The sequence below is a fragment of the Aspergillus glaucus genome (genome assembly GCF_001890805.1).
Source record: "Aspergillus glaucus CBS 516.65 unplaced genomic scaffold ASPGLscaffold_8, whole genome shotgun sequence".
In the NCBI taxonomy this organism is placed as follows: Eukaryota; Fungi; Ascomycota; class Eurotiomycetes; order Eurotiales; family Aspergillaceae; genus Aspergillus; species Aspergillus glaucus.
The window spans coordinates 830983-845313 of NW_019170460.1; the positions used below are offsets into that span (position 1 = coordinate 830983).

Sequence of the window (14331 nt, forward strand, 5' to 3'; positions counted from 1 at the left end):
TGTCCACCCCTAACCGTTGATGCAAATGGAAATTCTTCAGCGGAATTCCAGTCTTGGTTGAGACCCCATGTAGTAGTGGGTGGAAGGGCCTTGATTCCGTGAGACAAGGGGTTTTTAGAGGGCTACTTAGAGGCGGCGCTTCCAATACCAACATAACGATTCTTGTTGTTCAATTTTCCTACGATCTTTTGCCTGCATTACCCAGATCAAATCAGTCAATTTGGCTTTCGACAGCCATGTCACGTATGTTCCCCACTCACATAATTGGATCTTTTCCTCCACACAGCATTGCCCAGCAGTCAGCATCAAAGGTGAGAGCATCCTCACCGCGGACATTGAGCGTCGCTTCAATCGGGTCACAGTCGCTGTTTCCAGTTCCCGTTGCCCGTGTCTGTAGTTCGCTCACCGGGGCGGCAAAGGCCTGTTCGAAGCCCGCAATTAAAAAAAAAAAAAAAAATTTTTTTGCTATAACTCTGGATCGAGGCATGTTTAGGGCACATCACCAGGAGTGGAGATTGAGGGCCAGGGCACCCCGAGGCTGACAGCCCCCACTAGGCTAGTTCGTCTGAATCTCAACCTGCCCGGCGCGTGCTGGGTCCCTCCTAGTTTTTTATTTAGTTTTAGTTATTTATTTGTTTATTTATTTTATCTATTTTAACTAAACCCTGGAGTGGTACGGTGATTAACGCGAAAGAAGATAAGATGAGGGGACATGCTCAAACACCAAAACCCACACATCACGATCGAAGACCGCCCTCACTTGATCCAATACTTTTTTTTTTTTTTTTTTTTTTTTCTTTACACGCATAAACTCCTACGAGATACAATATGACACACGATTCTCTCTCGTTCCCCTGGAGGTTCTCTACTCCATAATCGGTCTCCTGAGCCCACCTGATCTTTCGCGCTTATCTCAGACGTGCAAACAAATCCACCAACTAGCCACCCCGTGTCTTTGGAGAAGCTACCGCAAATACAACCAGCAGCCTTACAACTCATTCCTGCGGACTATACTCATCAACCCAGACCTAGCCAACCACATTGAAGAGCTTCGCGTGGCGGATGTAACCCAAGATGACCCTCGCGAAATCTCAGAGGAAGATATCCAATCGTTCCAGCCAGCAGTCTCAAAGCTCCCACTTCCTGCCGAATTCAAATATCGCCTGAAAGTGGGGATCAGAGAAGGGTACAGCGATCCTATGCTTGCTGTTATACTCTGCAAACTACCCAATTTGAAGAATCTGTTCCTAGACCGGCCTGAGAGCTGCGACCTGATATGTGAGCTGTTTGACCACGCTGATTCGTGCGAATTTTCCGGCCTTGACAACATCCGACGATTCTCCATAGAAACCGAAGACTATGCGTTTTCCGTGGGACCTTGTCACGAGTATGGGGGCGTTCTTAACATGATGCATGAGGTGCAAATCGTACACCTAAACGATGATAATATGAGTCCATCTCGACTCCGAGACGGCTCATCTGCAGTTGAGTATCTTCACATACTCGAGAGCGGTATGGGAGCGGATGCCATGCGGGTGTTTACACAGGGCTGCAGAACGCTCCGCACGTTCAACTATACCTTTGGGAAAGTCCGTGATCTCGAGGAACATTTCAGACCGCAGGAGGCCGTGAAAGAGCTTGAGCGCCATGTAGACACGCTTGAGGAGCTCACAATGCTGTACGATGATGACCATGTGAAGCTGCCTTTGTATGATTTGACGGCTCGCGGATGGTACATGGGGACAGAGCTGCGGCAATTTACCAAGTTGAAGAAGCTTCGGAGTGGTATGCACAGTCTGCTTGGGCTACTGCATCCACAGTCAGACGCGATGGAGGCGTATCCTACAAATCCTCAGACTGACAAAGAAAGGCCAGAGCTGGCGGACGTGCTTCCGACGTCAATAGAGCACTTGACTATCTTGTACGCCGATGCACGGGTTATTCCTCACTTACAAAAGGTTGGGGATGTCCGCGAGAAGCAATTTCCCAATCTGAAAAAGGTTATTGTCGGATTTTGCTCCGAGTCAACGGAGAAGGATGTTCAATTAGAAATTCCAGGGCTGGAGCTGGCAGTGCTATATCAGACTCAGGAGGAAAGAGAGGCCTATGCTAATGGCCGAGAGCGCTATTCGTGGGTTGGGTCTCCGGTCTTTAGGGACTGATTTATATACACAGGATTTCCTTACCCTTCGGCGACTACTAGATCAATGTTCTCCTCTGTCAATCTGGTCAATTCCACATGCCTCAGTAACCGAGGAGCCTCCCAAGTTTGCAATTCGGAAGAATGGAACTGTGTGTCAACAATGCTATTCATATCATGGGATGTTGCATTTCCCCTTGTCGGCAAGCTCAAGCAATGACAACTGCCGGCTCGGGCTCGGTGGTGGTTGGGAAGACGCGGGACGGCTAGTTCTCCGATAACCGGCAGAAGGCGAAATGACATGGAGTTGTGGTATAAAGCTGCTTCATATAATGTTAGCACACACCTCTTTAAAGCATAACCAGTATTCCGTACAATGGCCCACCCACAATGGCCCAGGGGTGGGCCACTAGCAAATTGTCATAGAGCCAACTGAAGCAGAAGTCTCAGATCACGAAGCTCAAAGAGAGAATCGGGAGTCGATTATTCCGGACTAAACGAGATCTATATGTGTGACGGCTCAACGCTTCAATGGGGGTCCCATGGGACTCCCACCAAGACCAGAATTCTGCATAACTATCCTATTCAGGATGGATAAATTGCTGGGTTATCAAGTTAAACTACTGTTATTTACACCTATTCTGTCATTACGGTCACTTATGTCGCGATTTATTCAGATCCCCTTTGAAATTCAGAGAAATCATTTTGTATATAGAATTTTTTGCGTAACTGCCAGAATATCAATTGAACTGGAATTGAGTAGCTAAGATATATTAGCATGGGGTTATAGAGCAAAAGGTGCTTGAATGTCACGAGCTCGGCTAGGATAGTGGAACATCCAACTCATGGGTTCTACCTAGGTAGCTATCGACGAGAATAATCGACATGAGAGAAAGAAAGAAGGTAACGCCGCGATTGTTGATAAAGCAAACAATCCTACTTCATGTGATAGCCAGCCAACGTGACCAGGCCGTCACAGTGACGGTCTCGAGCAATAGGAATATATTGGTAGACTATCTGACGAAAATCTAACATGAGAGAAAGGAAGCAACCAGAGTCTGCCTGCGCTGGGCTATCTAGTGTGTGCTGGAGGTCCCAGCCCTACTCCAAACAAGCCAAAGTAATCAAACATGCTATACAACTAGCGAGCCTCCATGCTCCGTGACACATACATACATACGCACATATAGCTAGTCAAGCACTCAACCAGCTGCGTATGCGCACGTACATTCAATAGGCAATACACCTCTGTCGTTAAGCTAGTCCTTTCCATATAGACCTCGTTAGTGCAGAATAATCGACCCCTCCAATTCCCCTCTGAGCTACGACCCTGATGATTGATTGATTGATTGATTGATTGGTCTATTTAACGTCGGGGTCGGGGTTTTTCCGCGGAAAACCCCTGGTCCCGGAGCGGGACATACGACGGGCAAATCGGAACTGCCTGTCCTCTAGCTAAACTACCATCTATATACTTGCGGCGTAATGAAAATATCACCGTAATGAAAATCGAAATTCAACCCATCATCTTTATATGCCATTTACTCTATTAACTGAGGAGTATTAGACAAAAAAAAGTTCATTTCTATATAATCTAGGTCCCGCTCTATTATAGGAATATAAAATTTAGCTTTTATCTGCAGTATTTAGGGGGTATTCTCCTTATCATCCTGCTGATGCCGCCGCTTCCTACCCTGACCCTGATGCTTTTCCTTCTCTACACGCCTATTTATATGGCGTTTGGCATCTTTCTCAGTTAGATAGCCTGTATCACTCAATAAAGCAGGTCCTTTCACTAGTCTGCGAGATTGAGGCTTGTTCCTTTGCCTGGCAGAGGTTAAAAGCCTATTAACCTCTTCCTCACGGTGGGCATTAGCCTCTGCTTGAAAGAGTCCACCACTGAGAACTCGATCAATCTGCCCTTTAAGATGGGTAGAGATAGAGTATAGAGCCTCTCCAATACCATCTAGACCTCTCTGCACCTTCTTGATATCTTTCTGGAAGCGCTGGAGTGTCTTTGGTGAAGTGTCACGGAGCTCAGCCAGGATAATGGAACATCAACTCATGTGCTCTACCTAGGTAGCTATCGACGAGAATACTCAACATGAGGAAAGAAGGAAAAGGAGGAATGTGGCCTCGAGCGTTGACGTGGCTAATAACCCCGCTTCCAGGCATTTAATCAACTGAAAAGTGGTTGGAAATTTTCATGTTCAGTATCCTATTATACACTCACCAAGAGGCTCCTCTTCCGTAAAACCTTCCAACCACTGTTTCGGCACTCCAGTCACCATGTTGATATTGGAATGAAATGAAGGCATCTCGTCTCCTTTGCCATATCTAATTGCATAAATGACTCGCACACGACCAATCCTCCGAAGTAGTATACCATGCATATGTCTGATGAAGCTTGAACACAGATTTTCGGTTTCTTGTTCGTTGTAGCAATCTGAGATAAGAAGTGTTTGAGCGTCGACTCTGAAGATTTTTAGATAGTTCCCTTCGTCTTTCAGGCATTTCCCTGGTGGTGGGAGATGACATCTGCATGGGCCGTTCTGGCCTTGCAAACAACCGTTTTCGTATCCGATAGAAGTTTTAAAAAGCATCACGCTTAAGCGCTGGAGCGTTTGGAAGGCCACGATTGCATGCCGATTGATATAGGGAAGTCGCCAAATTGGTATCTCGTCGTCACTGGGCTTGTATTTTCCGTAAGCAAAAGTGCATTCCCACTTATAAGTACATACTCACCGATGATAAAACTCTCCACTCGCTGCTAACCACTTGTTGCATTAATCTTATCTGCTCTTCTGGGCTTGAGGCAGCTAGTTTTGCCTTCATAAATATCAATTCAAGGATTGCGACGCTTCTGAAAGTGACATAATCCTGTAGGCGTAATATTGACTGGCCGCGAAGGACTGTCGCAATGTAAATCAGAGTAAAAAAATTAACAAATGGAGTATCCGACCAAATAAAGCGCCCAGCACGACGTAAGGCCATTACAGGCAAAGTAAAATGATTCTTCCCAACAAGTACCGAAGCTAAAAAACATAGGCCAAAGGTTCCAGCGACTATCGTATTCAGCACCAAATCGGGGAGCAGAAGATTCATCGCTACACTCCCGGCGAGTGACGCACTGAGAAGCAGTGCTCCGGTATTTGTAAAGTACATTTCGGCTTGTGAACCGTCCGCGTCAAGGGAGAAGATTGAAGTATAAGCGTCGAGTACCGCGGTACCTCTTATTCTTGTTATTGTGCTTGGGCCCTTCGTATTTCGGAGGTATATCAGGCGATAGAGAATGGTCAGCGCGTTGAAAGACTCTTTAAGTATCACGGTGATGCAGCTGTGTAAGAGAAGGGCCGAAGGAAAGTTGATATTCTGTTTCCACGGTATCTGTTGCATTTTGCTGAGGGAAGTGGTGAGTGTCACTGGGAAGAAAAAAGGAACTTATTAGATACGGAAAAGTGAATTTACATTGACTAACAACTTTCAGCGTTTTTAGTGGGATGGTTTACTCCATACCAGCGGCTATGTACACATTTTAATTGGGCCAATACTATGCGGCTATAACACCAGCGCCTGAATACCATGTTATAGTAGACGTAGCAGTGATATGTACTGTAAGAGTCCTTGCTTAGCTGTGAAAAAGTATTGAAGTTTGACTTGAAGTTCAGATAGTCTGGTCTATCAGAGTCAAGTACCCTGATGCTTGACCTCAATTAAACTTACCTATTTTACTTTAACTAGTGAGAAAGAAATTTTGGAAGGACGATTGCACGGTTCAGATTCGGATCGGGCCGCGGATTGAATAAAGCGTAGGAACAGAACCAATAACAAGCCGGCGGGAAGGAAGAGGGGTTGGGGAAGGGGAACGATCTTAAAATGGATCATTCCTGGTCTCGTCTAATAGACAAGAGCCACGTAGCAACAAGATCCAGAGAAATATGCTTGACGGCTGGGACGGGTATTAGTAAATCCTGATCCGAAAAAGGTTGGCGGAAATTGGTCGCTTTCCGAACAAGGTTTGGATTCATATGAGTCAGGTAACCAAGGCAATATCTATCCGACGTAATCGACCGCCCCCGACCTGTATCACGATTCTAGGCTTCATGAGAGCCTGGCTTTCTATTCGCCGAATGGCAGCTGGTATCAAGCCCTTATTATTGGTGACCTATTTTAGGAAACATACGAGTGGTCCGTAATGGGAGTGAGACTTTTATTCCTGTTCGGTCGATCTCGACAGTCGCCGTCGGCTCTACGCCATACTCCGTAGAATCTGAATCATGACCCACAACCTGCTTGGTGATGTGCGCACCGACAGGCTAGCCAGGCTTCAGTGTCTATACCACTGAGCCACTGGCCAAGTGTGTGTGTGTGTGTGTGTGTCTATTTTACGTCGGGGGCGAGTCCTTCCACGGAAGCGGTGAGGCTCTGGTCCCGGTGCGGGACATACGACGGACAGATCAGAACTGCCTGTCACCTAGCTAAACTACCATCTATCATCTAAATACAGGTAGCCCCCCGCGCGGGGGGCTGCTTGGGTTTTTCATGGCTGTCAACCAGCGAATTGTGCACATTGGTTTGGATAGAAAAGCAAGAACGCAAGCAAGAAGGATGGAGAAGAACGCGAGCAAGAGGGATGGAGAAGAACAGGGTGCACTAAGGGGAAGATGAAGGGAGGGGTCTGGAGAGAGGATTGATCCATCTGCAGATATACACTCCAATATGGTGATCAAACTCCGTGAAAATGAGGAAGGAAGAGTCTCATTTTGCCCAGGAAATTGAGTAACAACTTTCTCTGTGCGCCCCTGCCCCTCTAATCAAAATTGTAGATATTACCTGGTTGAATCTGATGTCGGCGCATAGCAGCATCCAGGCGGTCATATCAATCCTCAATAACACTGATATCCTCAGCATTCATGCATTTAGGATCAATGGGCTTTTGTTTCTGGAGTTTATACTCTTTAGGGAGGCGTTTAATAAAGCGATATGCCCAACTTCTAGGGGTTTTGATCGGGAATCAGTATGGCTGCGCCGGAGGAATGAATTTGCACATTTTTCAACTTGTTGGCATTGGGGGGGGGAGCATCCTGCCCTATCAAGTTGATAGACCCAGTTCCGTAGGGCATTCTCTTGGTGTTTGTTGAGGGTATAGTTGACTGGTGTTTTTTGGAACCTGGAAGGAACCCCTTTTAGGCGTCGACGAAGGCATTGATAATCAACATGGAATTCACGCGCAATATCACTAATTTAGGGATTCTGAGCGTGTTTATACGCGACAATAGCATCTTGAAGTTGATACTCAGTTTGTACGCATGCTTTAGGCATAGTGGTGGTTAATAAATGATGATTTAAAAGAGGTAGTCGCATTTGGATGAAAATTTTTCATTACGGTGATATTTTCATTACGGTGTTGAAAGTTCACGAAATAACCATGAAATAAAATTATAACAGGAACCAACGTTCGACATTCTTCTAGGTCTCAGTTAAAATCGAATAGGCTTCTCTACCCTGTCCACATAAAGGAGCTCAACTGCATCAACATTGAACCTCAGCTCAATCTTGAGGTCTGAAGCATTTCGTATAGAGAATTGTCCGCTCTTTGATGTCTCATTGAGTGTCAGATTCACCGCATCCCGATCCTTTGTCAAGACCGTCATCGAGGCATGATTGTCATGGAGCTGAAGCGGGCATTCAGAAATCCTGGTTGGTGGACGGAAAGCCCGATGGATCTGCTTTAGCTGGAAGATACGGTTGATCATGATTTGACCACTTTCTCCGGTGGACGGCTTGCTCAGGAGCGCACCTAGGATGAGATGAGAATCCTGATCATTGTTGCCGGAGATGAGAATGATGTGGTCTTGGCTTTGGGTTGTCGAAGCAGCTTGGTAGAAATCATATAAGCTTAACTGCTGCTTGCTGGCAGCGGACCAGCACAATGATGTGGTTTTGATCTGGGGATTAAATGGCATCAGGATGGTGAGCTGGCTCCAGGTTGGAAGGTCCAAGATTACACTGGGGACAGAAGCCTTTTGCTGGAATATGGGCACAAATGCTTCTCTCAAGAGGGCTTGCGTCACTGATACAGAGTCTGAAGGAGAAAGTTTATCCAAAAATTTTGTTGAGTACATTGGCCCGAGAAGTCGAGCCCATCCAGTTAGGAAATGTGGCTATTTCATTATCATTAGCCTGTGCTTATTGAGATGTAAGAATGAATCTGTACCATTGATTTTTCCACTATTTGATTAAATATCTCCCAAGAGATGGCAGTTGCATTGTTGCTTTTCTCCTTGAATGCTGCAAGCATGCAGTCTATCACGTTTTCCAACTGTGGTAGACACGTTGCAAATGGTTGCACATCAATGCCATGCTGATAAAGTCTAGTCGTGAGCACCAATTGAAGCAGTGATCTGAACTCATTGACTGGAATCAATCGATGTAGGTCTCTTGACCAGGATGAGGGATAATATGAGGGCGGGAGTTGAGGACCCTTAATGACAAACTTGGGATATTCTGGATCACTCCAGAAATTGGAGAGCTGGATTGAGTCCAGTACCTGTTCAAGATGACCATCATCCTCTTTGTCCCGCTGTCGCTGTTCTTCTGGCTTCATTGCTGAAGGATCCCAGCTGGCCATGCTCTGAAAGGCGACTACCCTGAAACTGGCCTGGTCTTCCCCATGAACCATCCATTGTTCGGAGTCATGTTCCAAGAGGAGAGTAATTGCCATTTTCAGGACATCCAGTGTGAGATGCCTGTCGGGATCATTCTGGTATGGGAATGAGCCAAGCCGCAGGAGGAATTGGTGCAGAACTGGGATTGCATTCAGGAGAATTGGGGTCAACTCTGCAGGAAAAGTGCTCTGAATGAAGTTGGCAAGGTTGGATTCTGACCAAACTAATAATATGTTGTCAGCATCACAGAGAACCATCATTGCATAGCATCAATACTTGCATTTGGTTGGCTCAGAATGAGTGCAAAAGATGTCAAACACGGTATTGAGCCGGAGACGACTCTCGGAGTGGAAGCCGGACATTCTAAATAATATTTTATCTCCATAGCGCTCACGGAGTTCATCTAATTGAGTGGGTGTTAGCAAGAGGATATGTATGCTCTACAGAGGAAACATACGGCGATTTTGGGGGGGAGGCGGGAATTCAAAGCCTTCGGGCAGCGTGGGTTGCGATGAGGAGACGCCCATTTTTTTAAGAAATCTAGAATATGATTATTATCGTTTTTATCAAATTCTGTTGAGAATGGAATGCAGAGAATGAAGTATGATAACTAGTTAACTACAGGTGAAGTATTTGTAAGGTTGATTTCCGGTGGCTGTGGCTGTGGGGAACATGAATATCGCATCGCCATTAATACAATTAACCATAATCAGCCTAACCACGCCGAGTATGAAGTAGTTTTTCAAGTCATTTCTGGCCGATTTTGCACGGCCATCCTGAATACTGCTCGTTCATATTTTAATTATTTGTTGTATTTTGTTTCCAGATTCCGGATTCTCTAATTCTATACAATGTTGTTGTGATATGTGATATATTACCATTTCAGTAGGTCAGCACTCAATCCCCATCAAATTGTTCATGGCCCGAGATAGATGCATGTTTTTGCCAATTCCACGTTCGTTTTTCTGATTGCCTCTTTAGGAGCCCGTACGGTGTTACGAGCCCTGATCAATGGATTTGCTTGTACAACCCGTTCGCAAAGCTCAAGCAGTTGTTGGTGATTAGGTTGTATGTCGCGTGGTCCTTTCCATATTGCGTGGCTATTCAGAGTCAACAGGGGCATCAGGGATTGAACAAGAGGGAGCATACCTTTGCGCTTGATAGTTGCCATATCATCCTTGACTTCGCCCGCCCAGTCATATGTGCTTTCTGCCGACGCTTTGTGCCAGTATGCGGCATCTCCGCCTCCAACGAGAATGTGGTTGGCCCTCCACTCTCGTTCATTGATTGTGACCTCGCCTCCTTTCTTGTCACCGCCGGTTCTCCCAAGGTCAAACGACATGCCATTGGAAAAGTCATCGTCGCAGTCATCCTCCTTGTAGGTCCCCACGATTAGACGAACATGTGACCAACCGGTTACGCATTCATACGCCCCATGGCCCTTGGGCGGCCACTTCTCGTACAGGGCGTACCGTTTGTTCGGGGCCAGTTGTACCTTCTGTTGTGCTGCGACCTGTTTGATCACCTTGAGGTTGTCCTCTGCTGTTGCTTTTTTTTCTTGGGGTGAACTTGCTAGTGGCCGGTTCTGTGGCGCACAGGCACAGAGAAGAGCAAAAAGAAAGAATAAGATGAAGGTGAGTTTCATTTTGATTTGGTATTGTTGAATAGATGTAAAAATAGAGGAATAGATGAATGGGAATGTAATATTTGGTAGTAGTTTTCTTGAGCGAAGTTCCTCCTTATAATACTTAGCTTTTCATGAAGGCAGTGTGACTATTTTTCTGGTGTTAGCCTTACCGGAAGGAAGGCTAAATCTGCCTTTTAAGATTGCTGTGATCCCAAGGGGATTGCAATAATATAGAATGGCTTAGCGAGGCTGATTTCAGTCGCTGATCGCCAGGAAATACTGCCCCATCCTGACAAGCGCACGACACTCCACCACACTCGAATTGACTTGGGTTGGCAACTGCCATAGAAGACCTAAATAAACATGGCGACCATTCAACAAGGCTGGCCTCCAGACTGGCTTGAATGAAGAATTGTCATCTGCCGCAATGACCCGCAATACCAATGCTCATGGAGAACAAAATCCCCAACCATTGCGTACACAGTCCAGGATAACCCCATGAACTGCTACAAATTGACTCGGTGTTGATATGGCGGATGGACACAGCACCAATGACCATGTTGCCGGCGTCCAGTTCTTATATAAGCAGAAAGATCATGTGATGAGGTACTACAAGGTTTACAGGCCATGGATGTGTAAAGCACTGACGGTGCCACTTTTCCGACGTAAAATAGCAACTACTAAAGCACTGACGCGCTTGGGCTTCTAAGAATTGGGTATAGGACAGCACTCTTAGGCACTGAATTGCAGAAGGAAGGGCTTATGTGATAGAGTTAATACTAGTAACGCCTAGAGTTTCAATTCGAATCACAGTCAATAGTCTAAGTTGATGTTTTATTATAAATTCTTATACATATTTACACACACGGCAAAAGTAAAATCCACGGGCTCCAACTGTTATATCCAGCTCAGAGCTTACCCAAGATAATATCAGCGGCCTTCTCCGCAACCATATACGTCGACACAGCGGTAAAGGTACCAGGAATTTGAGGGTAGACGGAGGCATCAACAACACGCAGGCCAGAAACACCACGAACCTGGAATTTGGAGTTCAGGACAACCATCGGATCGTCATCAGCGCCAATAGGGCAGGTACACGAGGCGTGGTATTCCCAGGCACTATCCTTGACGTAGTCCTGGATATCTTCCTTGGAGGTGATGTCCTTGCCGGGGAGGACCTCAGTTACCTCGACTGTCTGGCGGTCAAAAGCATCACGGGCCAATTCGACGGCCTCGTAAAAAGGCTGCAGATTAGCTTCGTGGTCGCCAACGCCCATGTTAAAGTAGTTGAAGGTGATGTCTGGGGCATCGAGAGGGGCCGAGGAGCGGGGGGTGACAGTGCCGGTGTGGCTACGCGGGTGAGCCTTGAGGATGGCCCAGGTAAACCAGCCGTGCCCATGAGTTGCATTGATACTGTAGTAAGGGAAATAATCACGGAAGTTGACAGGTCCACCGAAGGCAAAGATATCGAAGCTATCATCGGCGGAAACGGTGCTCTTGTAGAACATGGTAGCCGCGAGACCGGGAGAAGAGTAGATGCCGCGGTCACCGAGGACGGGGGATTCCCAGCGGTTGATGCACGGGTCATCACAGTCGTAGATGTTGAATGTGCAGCCATCGAGACAGGTGAAGTTATTGGGCGAGTGGGTCTGGACAGAGATTTGTAGTGGTCTTGCAGGTTTGTGCCGACACCAGGCAGGTCAGAGATGACGGGAATGTCGAATTTGTTTAATTCCTTGGCAGGACCAACACCATTCAGCTTGAGAAACTGAGGGGAGTTGTAAGCACCTCCAGCGACGATGACTTCACGCGATGCTTTGGCAGATCCGGGGGTGCCGGACGAAGCGGTCTTGGATCTTGGGCTGGCCTTGTAAAGATACTGACCGTCCAGGAACTCAATACCAGTGGCACGGGGAGGGCTCTTGGACTCATCAAAAGTAACCTTAGTGACATGGCAGTTCATACGGACATCGAGGGGATATTTCTGGCTACCAACTTCGTTCTCAGCGTCCCGAACAGCAACAATAAACTCGCGAGCGACGTTCCGGTGGGCGTCATCAGTCGAAACCGGGATTTGGTAGTATCCGGGCTCGGTGTCGCGAGACCTGGTGTCTGCATTGGCATCACCAAGGAGCAAAGTGCCGTAATTCATGATGCTGTCCGTAAGATTGCCCAGAGCAAAGGCACCACTGGTGAGCATGCTCAACAGTTGGGAATCCTTCAACACGAGACTGAGCGGTGCGGTTTCGGGGCTGAGCTAGCCATCATCTCCGTGGCCTTTGGCTCCTGGGAGCAGATAACCGTTCTTCTCCAAGCGAGTGAAATACTTGCGCATGTTGTCTGGCAATCAGGAATTGTCGCCTGTCAATGAGGCGATGTGATTGAAGTCGGACTGGTGGGGATAGATAGCAATTAAGGCGTTGTGCGCGGTGCATCCTCCCAGAGTATCAGCGCGAGGGTACAAAGTTCCCTGGCGGGCTGAGATCGGTGTACTCTTCTCCATCTGGCGTTTGGTAGGTGGTCTTGGAATCCCGTGCCTGGCGCTCATAGCCGACGTAGTGACGAGCAAAGTTCCAGGCCAATGCCTCATCTTCAGATGATCTGGCCAAGTACACGGGGATGGAATAGTTATAGGTCAATCTCTGATCATCACCAGCCTCGATCAGAAGAGTCTTGTGGCTTCCCAGTGCGAGACGAGTAGCCAGGGGATTACCATCAGCTCCGGAGCCGACGACGACATACTCATATCCCGTGAGGTTGGTGGCCTGAGCCAGGTCAATAGAGATGGCAGCAAGTCCAAGAAGCCGTTGAAAGATTATGATGACTTGTGGATAATGATCTCATATATTGCAAGGGTTAAGACGGCTTTTATAGTAAACTCTCCACACACTCTCGACCCTTGTGCTATAAAAAAGGATACCGATGTTTAAGCACTGAGGATAGATACCGAAAGATCAACACGGGTTAAATTTCTTCTGTTAGGTTCGGTCAGGGTCATCATTAGGTGAACAATTCCGATATCCACGGAGTGTCTATTAATTCTGTTATAGTTGGAAAGTGGCAACCACTAGTGCCTGTCAGATATTAAATGTCGAGACTAGGGTTTCGACCATTAGCTTTTCGAATAGAAGACACAAAGAATGCGTCCCGATTGATTCACCTTCTCTGCTCTCATGGACCACAATTCTAAAACGGTCAAAAGCGCATGTCCGCAACCAAACCAGATGGTCAGTTTTGTATCCCCAATGAGGGGGGGACCGTGACGGATACATGAAGAAACTTCCCGTCCCTAAGGGCGTTGTGCACAAGGACATGACTCTATTGGCGCCAAATCTTGCGGCTTCATGTAATTACCCACAACGGTAAGTACTTGAATTTGCCTGGCAATTGTCCAATCCATATAGGGGAGTTGGCTATACCTGATAGAGCTAGATTCACCGTTAACTTGGGAGCGGCCGGCGGTTTTGCGGACTTCTCGGGAGTCCAGCGAGATTCCGCAAAATTTAAGTCTGAGACAATGGAGATCCTGAAATGCAGGCATTCCTACAAGATTCAGCCCTACTCTCCAGTCTGCACCCCTCAAGTCTGTACCTACCCTTAAGTCCGTACCTTCTCTTCAGTCTGTACCTACTCTCCATCCATTAGTAAAGAGCGGTTTGAGCAAGAGTTTGGGTGATTGGAATGTAGGTCTGCGACACTGAAGAGGTCTACAGGTCCGCGACGAAATGATGCCGCGGGTTGAAAAAGATAATGAGGAATTTTTGGAATTTCCTGGCATGAAACAGCTATTCCTCTTCTTTCCTGAATACAGTACCTGTGGCTGGTTCCTCTTAATAACAAGCAGCTAGGTCATTGAGGACTCAGTCAATCTTTTACTGATTCTATGTCATGCTGTT

The 14331-nt window shown here is 46.9% G+C and overlaps 5 protein-coding genes across 5 annotated transcripts; 1 reads left to right on the forward strand and 4 right to left on the reverse strand.

Moving 5' to 3' along the window:
• Positions 1-236: 236 nt before the first annotated feature.
• ASPGLDRAFT_73905 (F-box protein) lies at positions 237-2562 on the forward strand (the record flags this gene model as incomplete). The annotated part of the gene is made up of 2 exons (XM_022549706.1): positions 237-311; positions 822-2562. 2 exons carry the CDS (start codon positions 237-239, stop codon positions 2160-2162), a joined length of 1416 nt encoding a protein of 471 aa, XP_022401940.1. The 3' UTR covers positions 2163-2562.
• A 1618-nt stretch (positions 2563-4180) lies between these two features.
• Positions 4181-5559, reverse strand: ASPGLDRAFT_46242 (uncharacterized protein). Its single transcript, XM_022546401.1, has 2 exons — positions 4886-5559; positions 4181-4833 (listed from the first exon to the last, which is right to left on the reverse strand). Exons 1-2 carry the CDS (start codon positions 5534-5536, stop codon positions 4351-4353), a joined length of 1134 nt encoding a protein of 377 aa, XP_022401941.1. The 5' UTR covers positions 5537-5559; the 3' UTR covers positions 4181-4350.
• A 2016-nt stretch (positions 5560-7575) lies between these two features.
• On the reverse strand, positions 7576-9368 carry ASPGLDRAFT_57413 (uncharacterized protein). The gene is made up of 4 exons (XM_022548253.1): positions 9266-9368; positions 9089-9211; positions 8358-9031; positions 7576-8304 (listed from the first exon to the last, which is right to left on the reverse strand). Exons 1-4 carry the CDS (start codon positions 9333-9335, stop codon positions 7621-7623), a joined length of 1551 nt encoding a protein of 516 aa, XP_022401942.1. The 5' UTR covers positions 9336-9368; the 3' UTR covers positions 7576-7620.
• Positions 9369-9816: 448 nt separating this feature from the next.
• On the reverse strand, positions 9817-10453 carry ASPGLDRAFT_34877 (uncharacterized protein; the record flags this gene model as incomplete). Its single annotated transcript, XM_022544475.1, has 2 exons — positions 9817-9908; positions 9958-10453. 2 exons carry the CDS (start codon positions 10451-10453, stop codon positions 9817-9819), a joined length of 588 nt encoding a protein of 195 aa, XP_022401943.1.
• An 890-nt stretch (positions 10454-11343) lies between these two features.
• Positions 11344-13976, reverse strand: ASPGLDRAFT_1515688 (GMC family oxidoreductase; the record flags this gene model as incomplete). Its single annotated transcript, XM_022542263.1, has 4 exons — positions 11344-12084; positions 12126-12692; positions 12898-13259; positions 13790-13976. 4 exons carry the CDS (start codon positions 13974-13976, stop codon positions 11344-11346), a joined length of 1857 nt encoding a protein of 618 aa, XP_022401944.1.
• Positions 13977-14331: the final 355 nt, after the last annotated feature.